This window comes from Lycorma delicatula, chromosome 4, assembly GCF_047948215.1.
Source record: "Lycorma delicatula isolate Av1 chromosome 4, ASM4794821v1, whole genome shotgun sequence".
NCBI classification, from domain to species: Eukaryota; Metazoa; Arthropoda; class Insecta; order Hemiptera; family Fulgoridae; genus Lycorma; species Lycorma delicatula.
The window spans coordinates 60661029-60688976 of record NC_134458.1 but is presented as its reverse complement, the minus strand read 5'-3'; the positions used below and the strand labels follow the sequence as shown (position 1 = coordinate 60688976).

General features: G+C 30.1%; 1 protein-coding gene across 1 annotated transcript in view; it reads left to right on the top strand.

The window, feature by feature from the left end:
• The window catches only part of Pdhb (Pyruvate dehydrogenase E1 beta subunit), a 28538-nt gene extending 1483 nt beyond the window's left edge, over nucleotides 1–27055 (top strand). The window contains exons 3-8 of the mRNA XM_075363075.1: nucleotides 8965–9171; nucleotides 9300–9407; nucleotides 14088–14195; nucleotides 16887–17067; nucleotides 18721–18954; nucleotides 24576–27055. Coding sequence (XP_075219190.1) covers nucleotides 8965–9171; nucleotides 9300–9407; nucleotides 14088–14195; nucleotides 16887–17067; nucleotides 18721–18954; nucleotides 24576–24724 — 987 coding nt within the window. The 3' untranslated portion in view covers nucleotides 24725–27055. The remainder of the gene's footprint in view (nucleotides 1–8964; nucleotides 9172–9299; nucleotides 9408–14087; nucleotides 14196–16886; nucleotides 17068–18720; nucleotides 18955–24575) is intronic.
• The last annotated feature ends 893 nt before the right edge of the window (nucleotides 27056–27948 follow it).

Genomic DNA, 27948 nt, shown 5'->3' with positions numbered 1-27948 from the left:
TTCTCCTGCCAAAAACCTTTTTGTGGTTTCTGGAATACAAAAATGTTATAATTAGAAAATTTGTTTTACATAATTTTTATTTAAATACTTAAAAATAATTATTTCACTATTTTAAAATATCTCCATTTTCTTGAAGAATTTTAACTAACTTATGTGAATTTTTTCTCTTCTGAAATTACAAGTAATTAGTATGCTGAGAAAAAGCATGTATTTAGTTGGTCCCATATGAAACTGTCATGTGTGCACACGTGCGTGTGTGTGAATGGTGCATTAAAATTAATACTGATGTAACTATTGATTGTTATTAGCTGTTGTTGATTAATTTGATTTTAAATTAATTTATAAAAAATATGCTATAAAAATGTACAACACTACAAGGCTTTGGTAACATTGCATTGTAGAAAATAAAATAGAAATTATTCTGTGATTTTTTGTACTGAAAAATAATTGTGTAAAAGCACTTCCCATAAGTAGTAAATATTACAAGAGTAGTAATAGTAAGGAGTATACAGAGCATATATTCTTGGTAACCTGCATTTATTTTACAAGTGTATGCTGGAAAAATTACTGTGTAAATGATATTCAGTCAAAGTATCCTGAAATTATTTGTTTCTTTATTAGATAATTTGTTTATTTGTAAGATGCAATAAAACTTTGGAATGAAAACATAATTAATGTGCAAATTAAATTCTAAGTTGTGGTGATGGCTTAGAAATGTTAGATTTAATTTAAATCATTAAAAAACCTAATTTATATTTTAAAATATATTCAAATACAAATAGATTATTAGTTTTATTACCCAAAATCTAATTATAATATCAGAATATCAGAAGATTCTACATACTTTTCTTAGGTAGTCAACATACATCTTTAAAATTTTTAATTATTATCAATAAAATACATATGGAAAAAGCAAAGTTCTATGTAAAAACCTAAACAGGGATAACAAACTAATGAATAAATATTAATAATAATAATAATAGTAATAAAGTAATATTCTGCTGCTAGGATGCAATTTACAGAAAATTTACTTTTTTAAACCTCCTCTTTTAATTTCTTTTCTTATCCTTTCAAATACAAAAAAATGTTCACAGTGATAGATGCCCTAAAGTGATTGTTAAGAACATAGGTCCTACTAATGTGAAGCTTTGAAATTGCATTTTTTTCAAGTTAAGAGTTAATAACTCTAAAAAGACTGAAGTACACAGACTGAAATTGTACAGAGTTATGTATTATTTGTAATAGAACAGATTAGACAAATAAAAATACTGTAACTACCTTATCTCACACAAAAGAATAATTGTAATTGTTAGTTTAATTTTTGACAGCTGATAACTAAAAAGGGACTGATGAAAAATCCTGAAATTTTCATGAAATAATGTTCTAGTAAATGTGGTAAAAATCTCTTGTTATATTTTTTAATTACAAGGTAGAATAACAGAAACATCCATATATTATTTTATTTGTTGAAATAACATTATGTATTATAAACCAGTTTTATGAAATGGCTTAAAATTTATTGTAATTTGTAAGACAAGAAAGTTCTAATGTAATGTCTTTCTTTATTCATACATCTTGCCTTCATTAAACACAGTTCGTTAATAAATTTGTTTATTTTATATTACTTAATATTTATTGATGAGTGTTAACTGCAACAAGATTTTGTTCATCATTTTCCTAATGTCTCCAATTTATGTCAACCTTATAATTTAAAAACATAACAAGAGATTTTTTACCACTTGTACTAGTACATTATTTTATGAAAATTTCAGGTTTTTTTCATCAGTTCTTTTTTAGATCAGCTGATAAAAATTAAACTATTAAAAGTTATTCTTGTATGAGGTAAGATAATAACAGTATTTTTATTTGTTTAATCTGTTGTATTATTATTGTTTTGTAAGATACTGTTCCTTGATGTCTTTAGAAGAAATGTGTAATGTAGACATTTCTACTTAAAATTAATGAATTGAATGAAGCCTCTGTTTTACTGCGTAATGAAGTATTTTATAATTCTGATAAGAGTTAATTTTGTGTATTAATAAGTCATTATATTTAAATAGTAGGGATTCTGTAATTAAGGATGTAAAAAGTAGTTTAATGCAATTAATTGATGCGAATCCCCATGTATTTCTTGTTAGTAAACCTAAGAAAGAGGTTGTTTTAATGAAATATCCGTAGTATGGGAGATAAATAATAACTTACAGTAAATCTAATACCAAAGTCCAAGTCTTAATACCTAGTACTAAGTCTGCTTTCTTCAAGTAAGTCATAATGTTACATTTAGAGATCTAAATGCAAACTTATTCTTCTTATGAAAAGAGTAAGTTCGTATTCAGTGTTGGTGAAAGGTTTACATATGCCATGCACAAATTCTACTCACATCCAGCTGAAGGCAAATTGCTTCTTTCAGTTGCTTTTATGTGGCTTTATATCATCGGCATAAAAATACAGGTTGTCCATAAAGTTTTCCCATTATTACAAAAATAATATTACAGTTACAGCTGTGCAGTTTGTAGCAAAAGAAAGAAAAAACTATCAAGGTTTTTTGACAGTGTCAATAAAATTCAGCATGTACCTATGCCTTTTGTCACTCATAGAATGTCCAACCGATAATCAATTTCACACCATGTGTTGGTCAATATTTCTTCGGTAACACTACCAACAGGTTCAGTTATTCTCCGTCTCAATGTGTCCATATCAGGTGCACGTGTTGCATAGACTGTGTCCTTAACATAACCCCAGAGGAAAAAGTCTAAGGGAGTTATGTCTGGTGATTGTGATGGCCAGGGAGTGGGACTGTCGTGCCCAATCCGTCAGCCATGAAATGATTCATTCAAAAAATCTCGAACTAGTAATCCCCAACGTGGTGGTGCGCCATCCTTCTGGAAAACCCTCTAGGTTGCAAGTCATTTAGTTGTATAGCAAAGTGTTGCAGCATATCCAGTTAAATGTTAGCTGTTATTGATGGCTCAATGAAAAAGAAGAGACCAACGATTCTGTTGTGCATCAAATTGCATCACACATTCACATTAGAGTAATCTCTTTTTTTTCCTGGTAAAGTACAGATTTTCTGAGCCCTGTATTCTCACAATAGACTTTACATTCCTTGAGGTGTGGAAAGTAGTCTCGTCTGAAAAACACACTGCAGGTACTCATTGTTGTTATCAATCCGTTGCAAAATCTCGGTTGCAAAGGCAGCATGACGAGTGCTGTCATCTGGCTGTAGGTGTTGTAATATCTGAACATTATACATGTGCAACCTTAGTTTCTTGTGTATAATTTTGTGCACTGTTGACCGGGAAATCCCTAGCTCATGAGATGCATAGATTTGGAAGGGCCATGTAGAAATGCTTGCTGCACAATCTCAATCTTCTCTTTATTAACGGATGGCTGCCCTGTTCGCAGAAGGTTGACTACACTTTCACTCTCCTTAAACTTTGCATGCCACGCAACAATACTCTTGCTATCAGGTACTGGTTTTCCATATTCCCTTCTAAAATTTTGCTTTACAGTAATCTGTGATTTCAACACATGATACCACAACACACATTGTGCTTTCTCCCGGGTTGATGCCATTTTATAAAAAATTGATCGCAGTGCCCTCTACCTGCAACAAATCACTATTAAAAAAAACTTGATAATTTTTTTCTTTATTTTGCCACAAAGCTGTAATTGTAATAATTTTTGTGTAATAAATTTTTTTAATCATGGAAAGACTTTATGGACACCTGCATATTTGAATGATTAATGCCATATACAATTTTGTCTACAAAAAGAAAACTAAGGCCCATGATTTTCTGTAGTACATGATATCCTACTGCAAATAAATCAGATAAGACAGAAATGTGTGAGGCATATTGCTATTATTCAACATAATAAAATTATGAGATCAGTAATATCTGATCTCATAAAATAAGAGATCAGTAACATCTGATCTATGCAAATAATTCTTATTTTCATTATTTATCTTTATACTGGTCAGGACAGTTGTTGGAACTTGAAAGCAAGTTAGTGTTTTATAATATTTTTGTTGCTAAATCAGAATATGTATTCTGAAATAATCTTATCACATCATATTTTTATTTTTATTTTTCATAAAGAAGTTATGAGTTTATATTTTGTATCATTATAATTTTAGTACATAAAAGATACAAACTTGTTAGTATCATTTTAGTAAACATGTTTATTCATGTCTGATTTCTTATATTATTAAAGTTGTTAGGTCTAATTGTGTGCTGCTGTAAAAATAAAGTTGCAATAGCAACTCAAACATTCATAGGAAAAAACAGTCTGTCAAGTAATATATCATTCCACTCGATCAAATTTTCTTTAGTGTGACTTCAGCTCATAAAGATGTAGATAGTACATTTTTTCTTTATTCAAAGAATTTTAATTGCTCAAAATTGACTTAATAAATTTAGTAAGATAAAACTTTTTCATACTGAAAATGTTTTTTATAATTTGCGCATGAGTTACATGACAGCGTTTTATTGTATGCCGAAGTGAACAGATTTTGTTAGCTGTTCATACGTGGCATAGTATTTATCAGTTTATATAGTTTGTTTAAATATATTTTGGGAATTTTTCAATATGAATAAATATCTTGGTTGTAAAAATTCCCTTAATATTTTTTGGAGAATTTTATTTATTTTTTCTCTTGTTATATTTGGAGAAAATTCATCACGAATAGTCTGTACAAACCAGTATCAGCATCGCCAAAACCTCTTATAAACTTTATTTTGATTATCCTTGGGAGATCAAGGTAAAACCTGGTTTCCTCATATAGCATGCGTTAGGTATTTTATTAAACTAACCCTGTTACTATGTGGAAAAATGAGTATTTGCTTAATACTTTACTTAAAAAATAAAAGCAGTATTATATACCCAAATGTTCTTTCCAATAAGACTAATACTTCAGGAGAGCACTGGTTTCTTCGAAAAAATATTTTGGTTGATGAAAGTTTTCCATATATTATTTTAGAAGTATCAACTTCAAGAGATAAAACATGCATATTAGAAGAATCAAATACTCAACCTATGACCCCTATGGCTTTGAGCAAAACAGAAAACTAAAATGAGCTGATTATCCCTTCCTCTACCCTTCCCATTTCCATATTCTTCATCCCATCTTCCTTGGATAGATACTTCATGAACTGTGCCAACCACCACCTGGTTCTACCTGTAATATTAAAATGAAAAAAATACTTAAGAAAAAGTTGGTAATTTCCTCTCAGTCTTCCTATGTTCATGTCGTGATTTTGTAATTTTTTTAAAAGAAAAATTTATAACAAGATCCACTTGATGAATCATTATAATAAAACATGAAACATATCTAATAAATAACAAATTATGATGTAAACATATTTACAAATTTTACAAATGGTGGCCAAGTCAATATTTAATCTTTATATCTTTGTAATCGTTTATTTTTAATAACGTTTTATTGGCTAAAATATTAAGCTTTTAATTATAAAAAAATGACACTTTCGAAAATTGGTCGATAAACAACCGAGTTATTGCAGAAAACTGATGACAATTCAGCTGGATTTCATCTTTGCTACTAATAAAAAATTACTGAAGCAAATTAATTAAAGTAATTAAATATTAGTTATTAATGATAATATCAGATTTATTAATAAATTTCCCTTTAAAGTATTAATAAATTTATTAGTTAAATTAGTTAAACTAATATTATTAGTTAAATTTTGTGTCTGTCGTGAATGTTTAGTTTAAACCCGTATATTCTTTAAAATTAAATTACAGTATTTGTATTATACAATAATCATGGAGGACGTTCATTTTGTATCAAAACTTGGAGGTAATGTGCTTCATAGTGAGAGTAGGGAAATCGTTTGGAGAATATATAACTTTATGAAAGAGGCGTCAACAAATGCTCCAACGATCCCACTAACAGAAGCTCGAGATCGGGCTGCTGAAGCCACTGATTACGAAAATTATAAATAAATTTGAAAAAACGACAGTTTCCAATTCCGCTTTTACGAGTTCGGACAATCAAGTGTTTCATAGCTTTTTCTCAGTCGTTCTTAACCCCTAACAAGTGCTGGGAAAAATCAAGGCTAATAAATGGACTGGACAATTTTGATAAATGTGTTATTTGTGTATAACTTTCACATAATAGAAAATTGCCTTCCGACAGCCAAGTTATTGCGCACAGCACTAAAAGACAGGATTAACTTTAACGGTAGTGAAAAGAGTATTCAAATTATATTAAAAGATCTTGGTTTTAAGTGGCAAAAGACCCAAAATAATCGTTTTGTATTGGTGAAAAGATAATTAATTAATATTATAGTTAATTAATTAGCGTGGTAAGCCAGCCATCAGCCTATGTGCACAGCAATACGCTGCCCGCTATACCTGGAGTCTAAAGATATTAAAATTGACTCTGAAGTGAGTAAGATGATATGAACTTTTTTTGTACTCCATGAAAAACATTAAGAAAGGAAGAATCCCCATTGGTCAAAATTATGTTTAACTCACCAGTTTTCTGTAAATTACTTGAACTAAAAATTACTTGTACCTTTGAGTGGGTGACTTATTGCAGCTGGCATCGATTAATAATTTCAACAACTGATTATAACTGAAATAATGCCAGGTCATGACTATTACAGACTGTCAACAAACTCCTTCTGTTACTCTTGTATTACGCATGGTATATTTCCCAATGTTAGAGAGTTGCGAGCGGTTAGCTGGGTATCCCCCAATCAGCACACGACGCAGTTTCTCTCCAAACATGGTGCCTTTAGGGAGAAATTGGCTAGGTTTAGGTTGGTCGATTCCGGCTTCTGTCCGGACTATAGGGTCGAAGATACTGTGGACCATGTCCTACACATTTGTCCCAGGTACGAGGCTGAGCGTACCAGAGTTACTAGGGAACTCAAGAGAGTAAACTCCGTTTTGGATCTACGAGTCCTCGATTCCAAATCGAGATGTTACTCTTGTATTATTACTCCCATTAAAGCCCATCAGTGCTAGGAATGGGGTTTGGTGTGGTGACCGGAGGCATCAGTAGACGGGTGTCTTTCCCTATGGGGTTGGGATGTCACTCTTGTATTACATGTTAATTAAAGTGATAAATACCAGGCCGAGTTAAATGAAAAGTTGTATCTCATTAATTTCTTTAATTATGATTTTAGTGTCATTTCTTAGCTAATGTTTTCAATATGAAATTACACTGCTGTGCAAAAGTGAATGAATGTATGTAAAGATTGTTGATTTTAATTTTTAAATTTCATATCAGTTAATAGCCACTGTAAATTATTCCTACCATACTCTAATTGATGCCACTTAAAAAGAAAACTAATAAAATAGGTAGTTATTAAGTAAAAACATATCTGTCTATATCTATCAATTCAAATAAAAAAGATAATTGTAACAATAGCTACATTGTGGTGGAGATGCAATCTGCTATATCTATATTGTCTCAAAAGTTTGGTGTGTAAAATGAAAAAAACTAGATTGTAAATGGTATGTTTGAAGTATACTCTAAACCTATTTGATGTATTTGAAATGTTCTAATGCTTAAATTTTGTAGTTTTGCTACTTTTATTAATTAATGAACTTCTGTCATTATTCTGGAGTAGCTGAATTTATTGTAAGACTGAGATTCTGATCTATTCTATATTAATAACAAAATTGAAATTATATTTTAATATTTCACTGCGTGTTTCATTACGGTCTTTAAAATATTACAATTATGAACTTTTTTTTAGTTTTCATTATTCATGTATTATAATTGCTTTATTTTTATGCCATGAATTTGAAAATAAATTTTTCTATTAGAAAGTTGGAAAAATGTGAATGCTCTATTTTTTCCTAAAATTACATAATTCTTAATGCTTAATCTTAATTCTTAAAATTAATCTTTTCTCAGATTTTATTATTTTATCTGCTTTATTATTTTTTCCTGCCTTGTTGTTTGTTTATATACTTTTTTAAAGATACATTTTAATCAGCATAGACTGATAAACATTAGTTGACAAACAATAAACATTAGTTGACAAACAATGCCTACAGGATTCTGTGAAAAGCCACTGGGTTGGTCTAGTGGTGATTGTGTCTTCTCAAATCAGCTGATTTGGAAGTCGAGAGTTTCAGCGTTCAAGTCCTATTAAAGGCAGTTACTTTTTTATGGATTTGAATACTATATCGTGGATACCGTTGTTCTTTGGTTGGGTTTCAATTTACCATACATTTCAGGAATGGCCGAACTGAAACTGTGCAAGACTACACTTCATTTACACTCATACATATCATCCTCATTCATCCTCTGAAGTAATACCTTAACGGTAATATCTGGAGGATAAAAAGAAAAAAAGGATTCTGTGAAACTATAACTATTATTAAACTTTGTTGATGCATGGGATCCAGTTATTTAAATGTAAGTTTGGTTTTAGAAATAGAAATTTCGAATTGGAATTTGAACTCTCACACTTTATAGTTATGATTATTTGATATTCATTTTTAACAGAGATAATTATATAAGCAACTTTTTTATTTTTATTTAATCTCAGCCAAGGCTGATTTTGTATATGTGAATGCAAATAGTTTGTTATTATTGTGTGAGACATTCTAACTGATATGGTACAATCATGTCATCAGGGTAGCTTGACTTACTGAGAATCCATTTTTATTTGTCTACATGATTAAACTTAACTTCCTAAAAATGGATGATTCTTTTGACTGGTTATTCTTAGGCTTTTTCAATGAATAATTAATAATATATGTTCTGACAATCAGAGTACCGTAATTCTTTGATATGTGTATATTGAAGAATTGAAAGAGAATTATTCCCAGAGAAAAAATAATTTCCTTATCATCATTACCTTAAACTAGTAACAGTCGGTGTTTTATACTGTAATGGTATTTATGAAAGGAAGTTATTTATTTAATTTACTTGTCAATTGGTTAAAAAAATCTTAAATCTATTTGTGATTTGCTATTTAGATGACTGTGCGAGATGCTTTAAATTCAGCATTAGATGAAGAAATGGAAAGAGATGAACGAGTATTTTTACTGGGTGAGGAGGTCGCAATGTATGATGGAGCTTACAAAGTTTCACGAGGGTTATGGAAAAAGTATGGAGACAAAAGAGTAATTGATACACCGATTACAGAAATAGGATTTGCTGGAATAGCTGTTGGTTCTGCTATGGTAAGTTTAATAATGCTTCTTTTAAAAGTCCATTCATTTTTTTTTATTTGTAATTTAAAAAAAAGTGTTTAGTTATGTTGGTTTTCAGGCAGTACCATTTTATTAATCACTTTTATTTTCTGTTACAGGCTGGATTAAGGCCAATTTGTGAATTTATGACTTTCAATTTTTCAATGCAAGCAATTGATCAAATAATAAATTCTGCTGCAAAAACTTTCTACATGTCAGCTGGAATGGTAATACATTTTTTTTTAAATATCAGTTTTTTAAGCCATGTTTTGACATAATACTGTGATTAAAAAAAAGAACATTGCTATAAAGCCACTGAATTGATTTTTTAAATCTTTAATTGTGGAGTTATAGTGGTTTATCAAGTTTATCATTTTTTGTTAAGTAACAAACTGAAATCAGTGAATGTCTTGCTCCAGCTAGCTACTTGTACTATTATTTATCCTGAAAATATCAGCTGCCTGCTAGCTGTTATAATTTAAACTGTGACAAGATCCTAATGTTTTGTATACATGTGCCATATAACATTTAATGACAAATGAACAACCAATTAAAAAATAATATATTACTAACTAATGCATGTGAAATAAACAGACTTAATATTAAAGTAGAATATTTAACATTAAATAAACCATGTGAATAGAGTTCAAAGTAATATTAAAATGGGTATTATTATTATTATTACTGGTATTGTATGTGTAGTTTATTATTTTGTAGGAACTTTTTTTTTATTAGAGTTTGTTTTTTGTCTTTATGGGATAAAAATAGATTTAGATAAATTTAACATTATATTGAACTTAAGGATTCCTTTAAAAACAACTTATATTAACTGTCTTGAGAATATAATGTGGAAAAAACAAAACTGTTCTAATTAATATTTAGGTGATCTCCACTGTAATAATAATAGTAATAATATTTTTATGACCTCTCACCTCTTATCTGTTGCCTCCATGAAGATATCTAATCTACAAACAGATGTGGGGAAGACCTGCCTAAGTTCAAGAGGAAGTGCAGCTGATCAGTAATGTGAAAAAATCTTAATGTGCTGCACTATCCGGTCAGGAATTTGGGAACTTGGAGAAACTAATTAACTATCGTTATCAGTATTTAAAAAAACATCATCCACACGTATTGCAAGGAGTCAAATCAAACAGTACGTGAAAAATGTACTTAGTCTAAATTAAATATAAAAACAAAAAAATGATATAAAATATACTTAGCTGATTCTATTCATAAAATAATTATTTCGTAAAATAAATTATGGCTTAACAAGCCCAGGCAAGCAGAAAACAGGTGATTATAAGAAATTACATTTCAGCAATCATTATCTAAAAATATATTTCTAATTTTTCTTTTAAATGAAATTATATTTTTATGAAAAACATCAACTCCGCTAACATTAAACAAGTTAAGGCTTTCAATAAATCTCATCATTAGGGATAAGTTGCTAGATTCTTCAGGCAGAATATTTAAATAAGTTATGCCTTTTATTATTCATATATAGAACCCTGAAACCTATTGTGTATATCTCGAGGGTAAACCCTCGGGTATAGACTCGAGATACACGAGATTACCCTCGCTGTACTCTCTGTAACATGAGGAGTACCTACTGCATTTATAATGCGGTTACCCCTCTACAAATTTTGACAAGTTTAGTATAGTTCCTCTTGGCCCTAAAAATTACCAATTGTCAGGACAGTAATCTGTCTTTAAAGTGGTGTCAAGAAATGATGTTTCTGTAACAGCAATAATATCATGTACTGCAGCTGCCAACGCGAAAAATTCAGTGTGAAGGCCCTTTATATTTTAATATAAAATACAAAGTTCAGTATAACTCATTTCTTAGTTTACATCCTCCTCCAGGATTTTAGGTTTTATAGTTTCTTCAGAATTTTAGGCATTTTATGCATTTGTCTTTCTTCAGTGCTCCATAAAATGGTAAGTTCAAAATTCCCTTAGGCCACTTTGTTCATCCCTGCCCTCCCTTCATTTTCTGACCGTCTGCTGAGATTGAGAAGGTGAGGTATATTTTGTTGAAAGTGCCTTTGCAATGTATTTGATATAAGAGCAAGAGAATATTGTACAGTTGTACATAAGAACTGGTTCTTTGAAGGAAAAACAGGAGTTATTCTGTAAAGTGTTTCTTAATTGTCTTGTCCCAGCTAAACACATCATATTTTAGCAATTGGTGAAGAAATGGCACCAAACAGGATCTGTTGTAAATGCACCAAAGAACAGGGTGCCAACTGTCTGTACTCCTGAAGTTCATGCACGTGTTTCTGAAGTGAAAGCTTTATAGTCCTCGAAAGACTATCAGAAAACTATCGCAACAGGTGGGAGTGGGTAGAACAACCTACAGATGTGTTCTGAAGAGTTTGAAGTTGTTGAATAGTGTACCATATAACAGTTGTGCAACAACTGAAGAAATCAGACAAGGGAAAACATGTGACTTTTTGTGCTAGTTGTTGAATATGGTTGCAGATAGTTGATTGGACCCATTTAAGTTATCATATCAGATGAAGCATGGTTTCATTTATCAGAAAATTTGCACTTTATACATGAGGTATCCTTGCATGACCAGATGTGTGGTGTGCTGTGCTTGCCACATGTGCTAACTGATCCAATATTTTTTGACACCACATTCAACACAGATATCTATCTAACAATTTTGGATGAGGTGACCTGTCTCATGTGGGAGAGGTCAGTGCTCATGTTCATGAACTGTTTATTGCTGATCAAACAGTGTCTTGTGGCCGCCATGGTCACCAGACTTGTTGACATGTGACTTTTATTTAGGAGGAATGTTGAAAGGATGAGTGCATCAAAATAATTCACACAGAATCTATGTACTGAAGGAAATATCAGGATGTTTGTTAGCAGTATTATCACGGTGAAACTGTGCAGGTATACCTGCATTTGTTAAACCATGCAAACAAGTGTTTAGCTGTTGGAGACCATTTTTAACATTTATTCTGAAGATTAATCAGTACAGGTATGTTCTTAATAGTAATCTTGCACAGGTTACTGTAGATGTTGACAAGTATTAAGTATAACTTTCACAACATGCTTAGGTTTCAACTAACCAAAGAATGGAAGGACCAGCACTCCATAATGCCATACCAATAAAGCAGAAATATTAACCTTTAACTTCTTTAACTGAAGTAGATTCAACAACAACCTTTCCAATATCTTTAACTACAGTAGTAATGCTAAACCTGGTGTCAAATAAGGCTCTGCCAAATGAAGGATTTTATCAACACTACCAGTTATAACATTTTTATTATTTTTATTTTCTTTCTGAGCCCTACTGTGTAATTTAAAAACTTTTTTCCTCAAGACACATTGATAATATATCCTTTCTTTAATAATATAAATTTCAATCAATCTTGTTATCTTTTCTATTAACTAACTTTCTCTTATTTTGCTAAGGTTTTTTTTTTTTTTTGATAATGTCCTACTCGTCAGTTGTTCATTTGATTGTAGCTCACTTCAGTGTCATCTTTATTTTTTGTTCCTAGGGCATCATTCAGCTGGTTAGTTAATAGTCTGTTGGAAGATTTCAGATCAGTTACTTCAGCAGTCAAACTAAGAAATCTTGTCAAGAAGTAGAGATATGCCATTTTTCATATCAGTCATTAATAAAAATAATTTTTTGACAGACTTTGACTAAGTCTTTTTTAGTGAGGACTAAGACTTAATTCTGAAACAATGTATCAGAATGAGCAGAGAACAGTCTCCAATTAAAGTTTCACTGTTACTTCAATGAGCCCTACCAACCCGACAACCCACTGGAGTATTATCACCCTTAGGTAACTTAGAACAATCAGTACAATATTTAGATTTACCACCCTCCTTATAAAAATTGAACTTGGTCAATTCAGCATTACAACATGATGGATGAAAACACATGGGCTTTACAGGACAGTCATTTTTTCTTCTTAGCAAGACCCTTGTCTCCTGCAAAAAAATTAAATCTTCAGTGGGAATCGTCATATCAAAAATCACTAGGCTTTAAATAACATTAATTAAAAACTCACACTTCAAAGTAGTTGTCTGTCTGTTAAAAGCAAACATCATGCAAGTATCTGTTAAGTACAAACAATATAAATATAAAAGACTTTAATCCTTGGCTAAGGGGAGAAGAAAAAGGGGATTACTTCCCAGACCTGCCAGAGGATCAAAAACACTGGTTTACCTCATGACCTACCTTGACCAGAAAAGATGTTGAAGGAGTCCTACTAGATGGAAAAAGTGGTAGCAAGATGGTAAACCATCACTGACAGAGAAGACAGATTAACCTTATGAATTTTAGCTCCTTTTGACCATACCTGAGAAAATATCTACAGGGAAATCCTAGCTTAGGCATGTTGTCTGGTTCCGACTGGCAAGTTATTTTTCCTGTAAAAGCGGTCTCAGCACCTATGAAGGTATAGTTTGCACAACTAAGAGGTAGGACATTTCCACTGTAGATGTTACATAGTTACAGTATTTGCAAGGAAGTAGAAAGAAAATAAAATCACTTAAACAATGACATGTGGAAGCACCCAGCCAGATGCCGAGAAGCAATATTATAAATAATAATAATTATTATGTTAATTAATGTCATTGTTATTTTTGTATATTGTAATAAATTAAAAAATACTACAGTAAAGTAGTGTTTGAGTATATCTGGGTCTTTCACTCCAGTAATGATTTTTTTAAAAATCAGCTAAAACCTATTTGAAATTATAAATATGATACAGAAAATGAAAACTTTTTCTGTTACCTTCTGAGACACTGCAAACTCTATAAGAACTTATTAATGAAAAGCTAGTAGGTGTGAACATAGAATTTATCTTTTTTGAAGCATTTTCTTGTTGTTCTCGTAATATAGTATTTTTATTATTAATAAACATTTTATTTTACAGGTTAATGTCCCAATTGTGTTCAGAGGTCCTAATGGAGCTGCTGCAGGAGTTGCTGCTCAACATTCACAGTGTTTTGGTGCTTGGTACAGCCACTGTCCTGGTCTAAAGGTCTGTTTGATAATTTTATTTTTAAATGATAATGATTTTTTTTCCCTTTATTTAACATACTTTAATATATTTTTCTGTGTATGATTTTCTTGTGTTTATCGGTTTAATCTATTATTTTATTGTATATTTATAATTACTAGTTATTACCTTAGTTTAAAATTATTCTTATTTAATAATATTTTTGTTGTAGTTCTATTTTAATTCTAAACAATATTGAGTTGTGTAGTGATTAGTATATGGTGATATTGTAATTTTTATTTGCCTTGCCTTGAGAAAAGCTAATTTTATGGGTTGTTGAAACTTCATTAATCTATTGAAATTAGGTTATGGTACATGGCTTCAGCAATTGATTCCCCCTCAGTAGTCTGAACACCCTTTTACTTTTTCAGGACATTATTCATTGAGATATTTCCACTTAATGGTAAGTGTTGATGATGCCATTTTATTCATTAGTTGTTCATAAAAGTGAGCAATTGATATCTCTATGAAGTTTTCCTTAAATACTTATTGGATACATTAATTATAATAAACATAGTATGAGTATAAGATAAATGATTAGGGAATAAGCATGAAGTTTTAGGTAGATTTCATAAGAAAGCTACCTATTGTAATGGGTATCATGATTTGACTTCTGAAAAGTTTCGACATATCTTCTCATTTCACATCTCCCAGACCCCAAAACCACCGTCATTTCAAAAGTTTATATATACATTTATATATACTGTATATTTTTTATAATCAAAAACCATCTTGAACAACCCAATTACAGAATTACAAAGTAAATGAAATGACACTTTATTTTTCTTTTCTTTATTCCAATATCACTTTTGCGGGATCCTCCACATCATCAGTTGTATAAATTATATAAAATTATGTAGCAAAACATAACAATTTTTTTTTCTTTAGAAAAAATTAAGATTAATTAATTAATGTAAGATTAAGATTAACGTAAGATTAATTAATTAATATAAGATTAAATTAATATTTTACTTTTTTAATTTTTTGTAAAAAAAAATTGTTATGTTTTGATATGTAATTTTACATATTTAAATACAACTGATGATGCGGGATCCTGCGAAAGTGCTACTGGAATAAAGAAAAGAAAAATAAGGTAAGTGTCATTTAATTTACTTTAAGCCCTCCACCAATGAGTCAGATGTTGCAGTGTTGGTGGCAACTGGGATGGGCAGATCCTCCATTGCCTCCTGTTTCGACATCGTAGGCTCAGGGGCGACTTCCAGTTCTACCAGCTTCCCTTCTATTATTATGGAGGGGTCGGTAAGATAAACAAAAATAAAATGATAAATTAAATATTCTAATTAAATATCAATAATGTAGCTTGTGTACTCAAGCTACTAATGAAGCTATCGCTTAAACCGATAACGCCAGTATATAATATAAAATTATCAGTACTGAGAAATAATATCCTATTTAATATTGTTTTACGAGATAAGACAACATAATATTATTAAGTATTGTTCATTAATTAATAAAAAGATAATGTTATTGATAGATAACGAAACTTCAGTCCTTGATGTAAGTAATGAAAATAGCCTCTATTGTCAGAGGCAATAAAGCTGATCTCATAAAAGGAAGAATAAAAAGTAATCCCGTTAATTGATAATAAAAAATTTCACAAGACACTTCCGTTAAAATTCAACCAATCAGTCCTGATCATCCGTACCAAAACATTCACCGAAAAAACCAACCAAAAATTATAAAATCACGAAGCAAATGAAATACACGTCCACACTGTGTCAGTTCATCCACTTTTCAATCTGTGGAAAGATGTAAAGTTTGAGCATGTCACAGAAAATATCCCCATTGATTGTGCTTTCTACAAAAATGAACTGGTCCACAATATGGTCATTCATCAGTACGCACCAAGCATTGACTGTGGGAGATTCATGGCGATGTTTGATAATTTTATGTGGAGGCTCTCATCTGCAAATTCTGCAGTTGTGTTGATTTACTGACCAGTGTGGAATGCCACCTGATCTGAAAACATTACATTTTCCAGGTAGTCCTCATTTTCATCAATGTTGTAAAGCTGCAAACTCCAATCTTTTCAGTTTGTCATTGGGTTTGATTTCATGTAAGAGTTGTATCTTATACGCACGTAATCTAAGCCTCTTATATACCACTTTGTACACTGTGTATTTAGATATTTCTAACTTTAAACTGCGTCTTACTAATGAAGTTTTTGGGCTATGTGTACAAGATGCTCAGATTCATTCCACATTCTGTTAGATACAGACACGGACTGCCCGGTGACTTCCCATTTAAGATACTGCCTGTTTCCTTAAACTGATAAACCACTGGAGTATTGTTTTATTTGTAGGTGTGACACTGTCATATTCATGTTGATAATTATGCTGAACTGTGATAACGGATCTTGTTTTGATAAACCTAATCATGCACTGAGCTTTCTGCTGCAGTGTCATGACTGAGAATGGGACTGCCAGTTGGATGTGCAGTGGAGGTCACACAGTGATGCCAACTTATATTTGCAGTGAAAATCTTAATAATATATTGAACATAAATATGAAAACCGGGTGCTTTTAATTGATTCCATTATTTCATTACGATTTTTTGGAACCAAGGAGTTCTTTTATAAACATCCCGCATTTATACATATATATATATATATAGGAAATTTTGCATTATAAGAAAAAATGATTTTGTTTTAAGGTTTTATCACCATATAATTCTGAAGATTCAAAAGGTCTGCTTAAAGCTGCTATCAGAGATCCAGATCCTGTTGTTTTCCTAGAAAATGAACTTCTGTATGGTGTCAGTTACCCGATGTCTGATGAAGCATTATCAAAAGATTTTGTATTGCCTATTGGGAAAGCAAAAATTGAAAGACCTGGTATGTTTGTGTGTAAAATTTATTACTTTTTTTTTGTAAGTTTAGTAGTTGTTACTTGTAGCTTTTGTAAAGTGTGCCTGAAAAGTACTGTACAGTGGATGAAAAAATACCAGTTAACAGGTATTTATGCCCAGATCACTGACTGGGGATTGTGCAATGATGTTAAACTGTATGGCTCTTATTCAGAAGACTTGATCTCCTTTCAGAGACCTTTTTTTAATAGAGACCAGACTGATTCAGAGGCCATTAGTATGATAATAAAGATAACTGATTCCTGTGAATGTTCCTAACATGAACACGACTGTGACATTTCAAACAGTTCCTGTGTAGTAGCATAAATATAGCAGTACCAATAGACAATGAAAAACAATTTGCATGACTAAATATACATTTTATAAAATGTTCGGTTCAAACTAAGGTTCCAAGTGAATCATATGTAATAAAATAATTATCAATGGAAACAATAGCAACTATTTTGTAATCAATTTCTTTGATGTCCATTTGTATCGATTTTAGCACTTTTCAAACTACTATCTGTGTTAATAAAACAGTACATGAGTATTTTTGGAATGTACTGCTGATGTCTGTAATATGAGACTAAGGATTAATATCAAATTATGCAGAATAACATTCATTGAGAAGAATAGAAAATATGAATGTGCAGATGACAACTAATGATCGCTTAGAAAAACTGCATGCTATTTCGTGGAAAATAGTCAGTTGGCAGAACTGGGAATTTTCATCGGATTGTGATTTCATCTTGACCATAAAACTTAACATTTAATTGCTGTATTAAAAGTTATGCCTGGGTACTGAATGAAGAACAAAAAATGTATATTTATCATTCAGGAGCTTTCGGATCAATCAAATGACAATGAAAACATTTGGAAAAGTGTAGTACCAAGTAATGAGACATGTTTGTGTGATTATGATAAAGAAACTGAAACACTGTTATCACAATGAGTGGGAAACCAAAACTGCATCAATAAAAAATCATGACTAAGTCACTACAAGGTTATGTTGATTATATTTTTATAATTGCAATGAACTTGTTTCATGAGTTACAGCAATGGACAAGAAATGATTCTTGAAAATAATTCTACACTATTTAAAAACTGGCAGTGAGGAGTAGCCAGTAGGGACATAGGCCAGCAATTCATATATGTTAGATCTGGTTATTGAGTTACAATTATTTGGCAAAATGTGTAACTACTGTTGATCCTTACTTCTATTATTACAGCTTAGCTGCTACACTTTAATTACTTAAAAAAAAACCCAAAAAACATATAGTTGATCTTAGTAAAATAGATTAAAGAAAATTTATTATGAATCTCACACACTGTTACAAGAAAAAGAATTCCAGGAAGTGTTTGAAGAGTGGAGAAATATTGGTTAGCAGTCCATTAAAATTGTGGGAAGTTCTTTAAAGATAAACTCAGAATAACATATAAGTTACTGATATTTTTTTTCCTTTAAATTGTACTTCCTTTTAGATATCCTTCATATTTATTTGTGAACAGTTATTTGTAATCTGTTAGTTTATTGTTTTTTTATTAAACGTTATAATTTAATGATAAACTTTATTTTTTAAATTATTTAATGAAATCTATTGGGTTTAAATGTTTGAGATTTTATAACAGTTCTGTTTTACAGGTCAGCATGTAACAGTAGTTGGTCATTCAAAAGCTGTTGAAACAGCTTTAGATGCTGCTAAAGAATTGGCTGGACAAGGGATTGAACTTGAAGTTATTAATCTAAGATCTTTACGACCACTTGATATTGATACAATTGCCAAATCGGTTGCAAAAACCAATCATTGTATTTCAGTTGAAGGAGGCTGGCCGCAGTGTGGTATTGGATCTGAGATCTGTGCTCGCATTATGGAAAGTAAGTAAATTTACAAATTTCTTTCTGTAGGTATAATTGAATCATTTTTCATAATATCAGTAGTTTTTATCTGTTAAACTTAATTACCATAATAATTAATTACAGTAGTATATAAGTTGTTGATCTGATATTTTCTTTACTTGTTTGGAGTTTATATATTTTTTCAATGGAACAGGACAGTGTTATTTAAGTTACTATTTTGATTATGAAAATGCCTCCTTTGTAAGGGAATGCCCAGGTGGTAGCGCTTTTTTATAACTTGATTTGTATATAATTATTCAGAATCAGTGTTAAACTGCATTAACATGTTCACTGCTATGCCTGTACTTCTGTGGGTGAGGAACTTCCTCTTTTTTGTTTCCCCTTCTTGCTTCTTAAGCCTACAAGAAACACAAAGTACCAAAGATCTGTGAACTTAGGTACTTTGTGTTTCATCAAATTAAGGGGGTTAGAGCACGTTATAAATGCTTTTATTGTTATTTGAATAATATAATGCTCAGAAAGAATTTAATTATCATGCAGATTGTTGTTGGTTTTTATGTATAGTATTTTTGTAATTCTTTTTAATTGTAGAGAAGAAAGTTGATACTTTCTTGATATTTTTAAAATATTGTTATATTGGCTGGAACATGGATCCCTGGAAACTTTGGTAAGGGCATGAAGTCCATGCAGGGTTTGCATGTACATTTCCTGCCATCACAAATGTCAGTTTCACTGGAGTACCAGATTTGATTTTCACGGTTGGTAACCTTGAGTGTGGGTATACCCTGATGTCTAGTCTTTCCTACAAAAGGGATCACTTCATGATTTCTTTTGAAAACAAGAATGTGCCAAGGTTTCATAAAAACAGTCTTGCTTAGAATCGTCTTCCTCACCTAAATGAAAGAGAAAAAAGAGTAATGGTAAAAGACTGGAGCAAATTCAGATTGAGTTAAAGAGTGTCGCTGACAAATTGTAAATACTTTTATGCTTAAGTACAAATATTTGGTAGTGATATAGCAGAATGAAAACTTTTGATGGTTAGCCTGTTATTAATCATTCAGGAAATCAATAATGGTTTGAAACTAGTGAAAGAAAGACCAAAGATGTTCAGTGGCCTGTAAATTTGAAATGGCTAATGATAATCAGTCAGTTAAACTTCTTGGATTAAAAAGATATAGTGGAATATACAATGCAAATCAAATGTTATACAGCATCCACAGTTGATCAGAGGGTGTTGTTTCTATCACTAATTTTTTTTAACCAAATTGAAATAAGATTGCTGATGAATTGTCTTCACTAGTTGTAATTACATGTTGAGTTAAACATTAGAAGAGATGGTAGAAACTCTACATGTTCTCATCTTTAACAAATCTAACTTGCCAGAGAAAGTATGTTCTGGTATGCATAGTCTGGAAAAACAGAGCTGCAGTTCAAGAAGTAAAATCTTTGTGAAAAGTCAGCTACCAAGAAGCAAAAAAAAGGTCATCAGTGTCAAACTTGAAACTAAGATGTCTTATTCAGAAGTAGGCTCAAAGAAAAATATTTCCACAATGTTTGTAAGATAGGTCCAGCTTTAATTAATTTTTTGAAAGGTGTATTAAACAGTATTTTGGTAGTAAAGTGCTGAAACCAAACGCTGAAAAGATTAGCACCAAGAAATGTCGGTTGTTTCTAGCAGCAAGATCCTGGTAAGAAAATGATCAACATCAATCTCGGATTATGTCTGAGATTTCTCTAATGCTTCTGCAGTGTTGCCATCCATTGCTAAATGAGAGAATACATAGAAGATAGAAGAAGGAAGAAAGTCATTAAAACCAGTATCGCCAACTATCCTATGTCCTCTCCATCTATTACTGCTGTCATTTCAGCTGAGGAACTTCAGGTTTGGGTACCAAAATATTGCCTAAAAAAATACTTTCTCAAATACTGACCAAGAAGAAGAAACCACTACAGCAATCAGCGACAGATTTTCTAAAAAAAAAAATTATTAAATTTAGGAAGAATGTATCGATGAGACCTCTGAAATCTAATATTACCAGGAATAAACTTGGTCTTTCTCCACAGGAAAAGATTAAAACTGTCACTAGTGGTATATAACCTGAATAGAATCCCCACCACTGACACATTAGAGAACACAAATTAAATTTCGGATCAGGAAAGAGATTGTGGTTCTGTTGGGTTCCAAGTAGATTCTGAAATGGATTGAAGAATAAAGAAGAATAACCAAAAGAATCAACTTGGTTTTGTATTATTCAGTGAAATTTCAACAGTTGTATCTTACATTTAGGGGAGTCTCAAGTATTGTTAACTGAATAGAATCCTGTGTATGTATTCATCATCTCCAAAAGTGGGCTAGTTTTTGATTTTGGCCCAAGAGGTTTTAATATAATCACAAAGATTGTTGAACCCCTGGTCAGTGCAATAGGTGGTAATTACCTCGTTTGCCTGTGCAGATCTTTCTTTCTGATTGATTGAATTCAATACTGAGCTTTGAGTTGTAGCAGCTCCATTTTTTTTTACTCTGGTCAAACTTTCTACTTGCAACATCTATTTACCTGATCAAAAGAATTTTGGTGATTTATGCCCTTTGTTTGATTACTACCCATATCTTTAGTACTATTGTATTACACTAATGCTGTCATTCTGTTATAGAGACACTTTCTAAATTGCACAGTCTTTTGTAGAAGAATTACTTCATGGTAGTGACTTATTCCTCCTAAATAATGGTACAGGCACTTATTTTTTGATAGCATGAATAGAGAAATATCAGCAATATGTTTAACCTTCTATAGTCTGGCCTTATCCTTTGTTCTCTACTGGACTGTTTCGTCTCTACAGAAGTGATCAGTATCTCAACTGAAATTCACAAGCAAAATGTCATTGAAGTTTTGAAAAATTTTGTCTAGAGAATAATAAAAGAAGTTTGAACTTGGAGGGGTTTATTGATTAAAATTATTTTTATTAATAATTCTACAATAAAGTGGAAGCAAGATATTTGACTAACAGGACTTCAACAAGTTTCTTGACTGGGCTAAGATGACAGGTGAAGATTACCTTCACCTTCACCTTCACCTGTGAAGATTCCAAAACATAAAGGTATCCCCTCAAGGTTTTCAGAAATTCTCTTCATTTCACAGAGCAAGTTTCTCAGAATGTTGCGAGAACTTTTTCACAACTCATTACACTAAAAGTGTTTGTTATGAATTTCCTCATAATCAGAACTCCTCCAGTATATACTTGTTTCACATTACAATCGGAACATAAAGGTTCACCTTTTAATCATATAACATGATATATAAACTAGTCTGTACAATTCTTAGCCCAGTTCTTATTCACACTTCTTTTATTATTCTCTAGAAAAAATTTTTCAAAGCTTCAATGACATTTTACTTTTGAATGTCAGTTGAAATGTTGGTCACTCCTGTGGAGAAGATACACTCCATATATAATTCAAGATGTGTTAATAATATATTCTTTTTGATTATATTAATATATCAATGCTCACCTTGATATATTTTTTTATACCATATTTGTGATTATTTTTGCTTGATGATATCCTATAACACACAAAGTTCTTACACTTTATGAATTTGTGTTTTAATTAGTAATTTTTAAACCCTCTCTCTATATAAAAGAGTATATAAAAATTTTAAAAAGTATTTTCTTTCTCATAATTTGCCAAGTTTCAATTTTGTTTTAATGAGATTGCTTTTAGCTTATTTATTTTTTTATTTGTTATCACATAACTCCCAATGGCCAAGACAGAAGCTTATAAGGTCTGTGATATATTAGATAATGTGATTAATAATGAAATAATGAATTCTGCAGTATTAAAATAAATTTAAAAGATATATATATATATATAAAAGAAATAGTAGTAATAGTACATTGTGAAATAGCATTGTCAAATAAGGCCATAGTAATATTATTAAAGGATGTTTGAATACGTGAATATGTATATTTTTGTGTTTGTGTTCTATACGTAGTTTATGTGTTTGAAGGCATAAATTGTAAATCTGCTGTGGTCAAATTAAATATACATTGTTTGTTTGTTACAGTATTTAACAATAGCTACTGACCTTAGAAGCCAATGCCCAAATTTTTGTTTTTAATTTATATTATTCCATTATATTTAAGGCAAAAAGTATTCATTGAAAGAGCAAAAATGTTTTTTTGTGAATAATTGATATAATTAAAACTTATTTTTATTATTATATGACTTGTTAGTTTTCAAATATTTCTTTTAAATATAAGTTGTACAAAACATTCAATTTTGGAAAGTTAGTTATTTGATTTTTATGGTTGAACAGAAAAAAAAATTGTCATGCAGGACTAAATTTGTAGTTGTGTATTATCTGTATATTAAAGTGCTCAATGAAAAGATTGTTGGCATCCTGATATAAGTAGCTACTGAAATATTCAGAGCCATTCTCAAGATTTTCATGCCAGGCTTACTAGGAAAGACAGGAGTGAAGCAGTTCCTGCTGTCCTCTTTATTAGTCTGGGGTTTATTAAAATTTAAGTTGAGTAAGGGAACTAGGACTAAATTTTGTTGTTGCGATCATGTTTGGTGGTGTATTGTTTTTATTTTGCCTTGAATTACGAGACATTCATGAAATTGGCTCATAATAAGTAGAACTAGGCGCGGGGTTCGAGCTTCCGTGAGCTCGGTTAGCTAGTTCAGAGGGATGCGATGTAGGACATTCAAGATGTCCAGACGAGGCCTACAGCGAAGGCAATAAGCTGAGTTATTAAATCACCGATGCAAATGTCTACCAAGGCATTTACATCAGTGGCATCTCAATGAGGCTAGGCTTATTACTATGAGATGTAAAACGTCGAGGGCGATAGATGACTCCCGTTAAAGTCCAACAGGGCAAGGAACAGGGAGGGTGGTGTGATGGTGACCGGAACGTCACTAGGCGGGTGTCTTCCCCTATGGGGTTGGGGTGTCCTCTTTATTGAAAACGTAATATTGTTGCATATAAGCTTGCCACAGCCCATTTAAGTGTACGTGGTATTTAGCACTATGAGTGACACTTTCACTCTGTTCACCATAAGGACCAACTGTAGTGAACATCATTAACCAGAGAAAGCGAGGTCTGACTAGTGCCTCATATACCTCAAATACTTTATGTTCATTATAGGCATAAGAAATACTGAGCGAGATAGTATAGAACAATACATAAATGTATTCTTTCTGTTATATTACATATTGACTCTATACAGTAGAGGAGATTATTTATGCAACTGTGGGAAAAGACAATTTGTTTGTGGCTAGCTCAGTTACTTCACAACATCTATGTTGATAAGTAGTGTGTTGCGCATGCCGGGCAATAGCATGTTTTTTCTTGTCACAATAATTCTTTTTACAAAAAATTTGTATTTATGTATTATTTTTTTTTAATATTAATTTACATTTATTTATCTGAACTAGAAAAACCCAAAGAGGTATTTTAGCACAGATATCTACTAATGACAGTTCAGGTGCAACTTGTTAAAGAGCCTAATATACCTTCAAAAAATGTTTTCATTATTGATGATGATTTTCTTAGGCAATTTTAAACTATAATTGGGTTTATACCAACAATAGTATTTGCTTTATAAATGAAAGAAACTTTTTCTTTTGTAATTTTCAGGTGAAACATTTTACCACTTAGATGCTCCTGTCGTAAGAGTGACTGGTGTCGATGCTCCTATGCCTTATACAAAAAGTTTAGAAATTGCAGCGTTACCACAACCTTATGATGTTGTAACAGCAGTAAAAACACTTCTAGGTGTAAAGTGATTTAGTTGTTTTTCAAACTACCAAAAATATAAACTAAAACCTATATTTTGAGGTAAGAAAAATTATTTAAAAAATTAAATATCTGAGACCATAGTAGAATTTATAAAAGATCGATAATAAAATTTATCTGGCAAGTTTGTGAGCAATAGATTTAAAGTAAGTTACCTTTCATAGGAAAAATTATTCATATATGAAAGTAAATTAAAGAAAAATTGTATAAAGTTTTTATTTCAAATTATTGTACGATACATGTTGTACATTTTATAATATATACAAAAACTTGTGTTGATCATAAGTATTTGTTTGCATATTTATTATTAATTATGTTGTTCATTACTGTCTCCTTGTATCAGTATAACTTTTTGTTAATTTATCCAGATAAATAAACAAATGAAAATTAAAACCAATCAAATGCATATGAAGGGTTACTTATGAGATCTTAACAGATTGTTTTGTGTTTACAAATTATCTATTTATTTTTAAACAATCAGTAGTAACAATATTTTAATTATTTTACATTCAAGTTAAAAGTTTGTTTTGACTTCTTATAACAATTCAATCCTACTATATTTTTTTGTTTTATGTATATAAGCAGTAAGTGGTGATATTTTTATTTTATTATTAATTATAAATATATATATAGATATTATATGTATATAAACATAAGTTCTGAAATGTTCTCATCACTTCTAACCAGTATTGTTTGCTTTTCGCTATTTTGTTGATAGCTTAGTTAATTTTTTATTTTATTTCTTGGCAATTTACATTCATTTAGAAGAAAAAAATGAAAAACTTTTTATCATTATGCTAAGCAATTATATTAACCATTATATGTTACTAAATGATTACTATTGTTATTAAATTTCTTGTTACATTATAAAGAAGTCATTTAAACCTATTGATTGTAAAATCTTAGTTCTGTATTAATTGTCTGCCTGAAATAGAAATATGTGACTTAATTGATTTTATAAAGATAAGACACAGTTAATAATTAATCTTTTAATGTTTTAAATTAAAATTTAAAACAATTTCATATGAAAATAATTGTTTAATATTTAGTATGTATAAAATCAAAAGTTGCATCAATTTACAAATTAAAAAAGTATCTGTAAGTAATTCATTTATTGTATAGAAAAAAAGTTGTATATTTATTAGTAATATATAAAATTACTAATATAAAAAATAATAAATAAAATATATAAAATTGTAATATATAAAATTGATTCTATTTAGATGATTATAAAGCAACTCTTATTTTTATAGTCATAGGTTAATGTAGATGTATTAATGGTAGATATTTATTTTATATTTTTAATAATTATTGTGGTATAATTGTACTCTAAAATACATACATTTTTAAATTTATATTTGCAAGTTTATCACAGAATTATTTTTTAAGTTTTATTGTTTATGTGCGCATGTATTTCTTAACTGTATATGTAGTTGTCCAACTTTTATTCTTGAGATTGTTTTCACAGAGCGCTTTCTGAGAACTTCAAGATTAAATACTGCTTGCAAAAATGTAATATTTTCTAGAAATTAAATTAGTGTTAATGTCTATAAAATTTCAGTGTGGTATGTTAGGATTTATTATGCAGTGATACTGTAAAATTAATTTTCTGTGATAGTTAATCTGATAAAAAAAATTTTCCTCCTATTTCATCTTCCAGTGATTTATCAGACTTTACTTGAACAATCTCGAAATAAATTTTGGAATCTTTATTACATCGAGGATGGTCACACAATACCATTATATTCAGAGAGGTCTTGTGAAATTATAGTACGTTTTTGTTAGCTTTGATATGACATATCTGAGTTCTTCTGATATGCTTAATTTGCATGTGATTGCAACCTCCCTTTCTTTATTTGTAATATGATTTATGTGAGGAATAGTCCACCAATCATATATTTTGTGGTTTCTTGTACTACCGTTGCACTATTTTTTACTGTTTAGTCTATACAGATATGGAATCGGCTAACTTAAGATCAGTTAAATTGCACTGACTCATTTTGTTTTCTTTGTTTTTAATCGTATAATGGTTAAGTTTGAAAAGTTGGCAACCATATATTTATCAGTAAGTTTTTTTTTTTATTAATTTCTGTTCCTGAACTTATCTGTATTTGTGTACAGATAGTATTATATATATTTTTTCTGTTATTTTATGGTAAAATTTTATAATGAGTTGTTTTAAATTACATTTTATTGATGTAGTTATATATATTTTTTCATATCAGGGTACAATATATTTTATTTTTCATTATTTTGTATTTTCATTTTAATTTACGGTAATTAAATTATTAAATATTTTATTTATAATATATATAAATATATATATTTAGTTTTATTTATTTATTTGATATCCTAAAATTTGTATGTGCTTGTGCATGTGTGGAATAAGAACATTAAAGAAAATGCAAAACATGCTTAACATTTCTCAATTTCAGTTTATAAATTTTAGTTGCTGTATCTAAAAATATACTAAAGACAGTTTAAAAATAGATTGCATTTCTTTACATATACATTGTATATATATGTTTCAGTAATCACAAAAATATTTCATTTTGTGAACATATATATATATATATATATATATATATATATGTTTCAGTAATCACAAAAATATTTCATTTTGTCCTTAACTCAAATTGAAAATTTCTTTAAGGTATATAAAATTTAATAAAAAATAACAAAGAAATTAAATTTTTGTATGAATACCAAGCAGTTAAATAGTACATATAATTGCTTTTATGTCTATGCGCTAAAAATGTATTATTCAATATTGTCACGATTATTATTATTATTAAAAATGAATACAAACATATTTTCCGCTGTTTTTTTCTTAACATATAGTTATGAAAAGATATAATTGTTATGAAAAAAGTTAAATAAATCTACCTTTATGATAGTGTGAGTCAGTAGTTGCATGATATTATGTGATATATTTATTCAAGCTGTAACAGTTTTTTGTTTCCACCTTTTTTTAAATTTATTTTGAAACTGTATACTTTGCTTGTGTTATACAAGGTGATATTAAAGTATGCTTCATTTTTCAAAACTGAGGGATACTTGGGCATAGAAATAAATACGGATCTAATTAGTTATGAAATTACTACTTTATGGTGTTTGAAATTTTTATCTGCCATTTTTCTTGGATCTGCCATATTGAATTGAACTTTTCTTTAAGTAGGAAGGTGGACATGTAATACTTGATTTTAATGTAAAA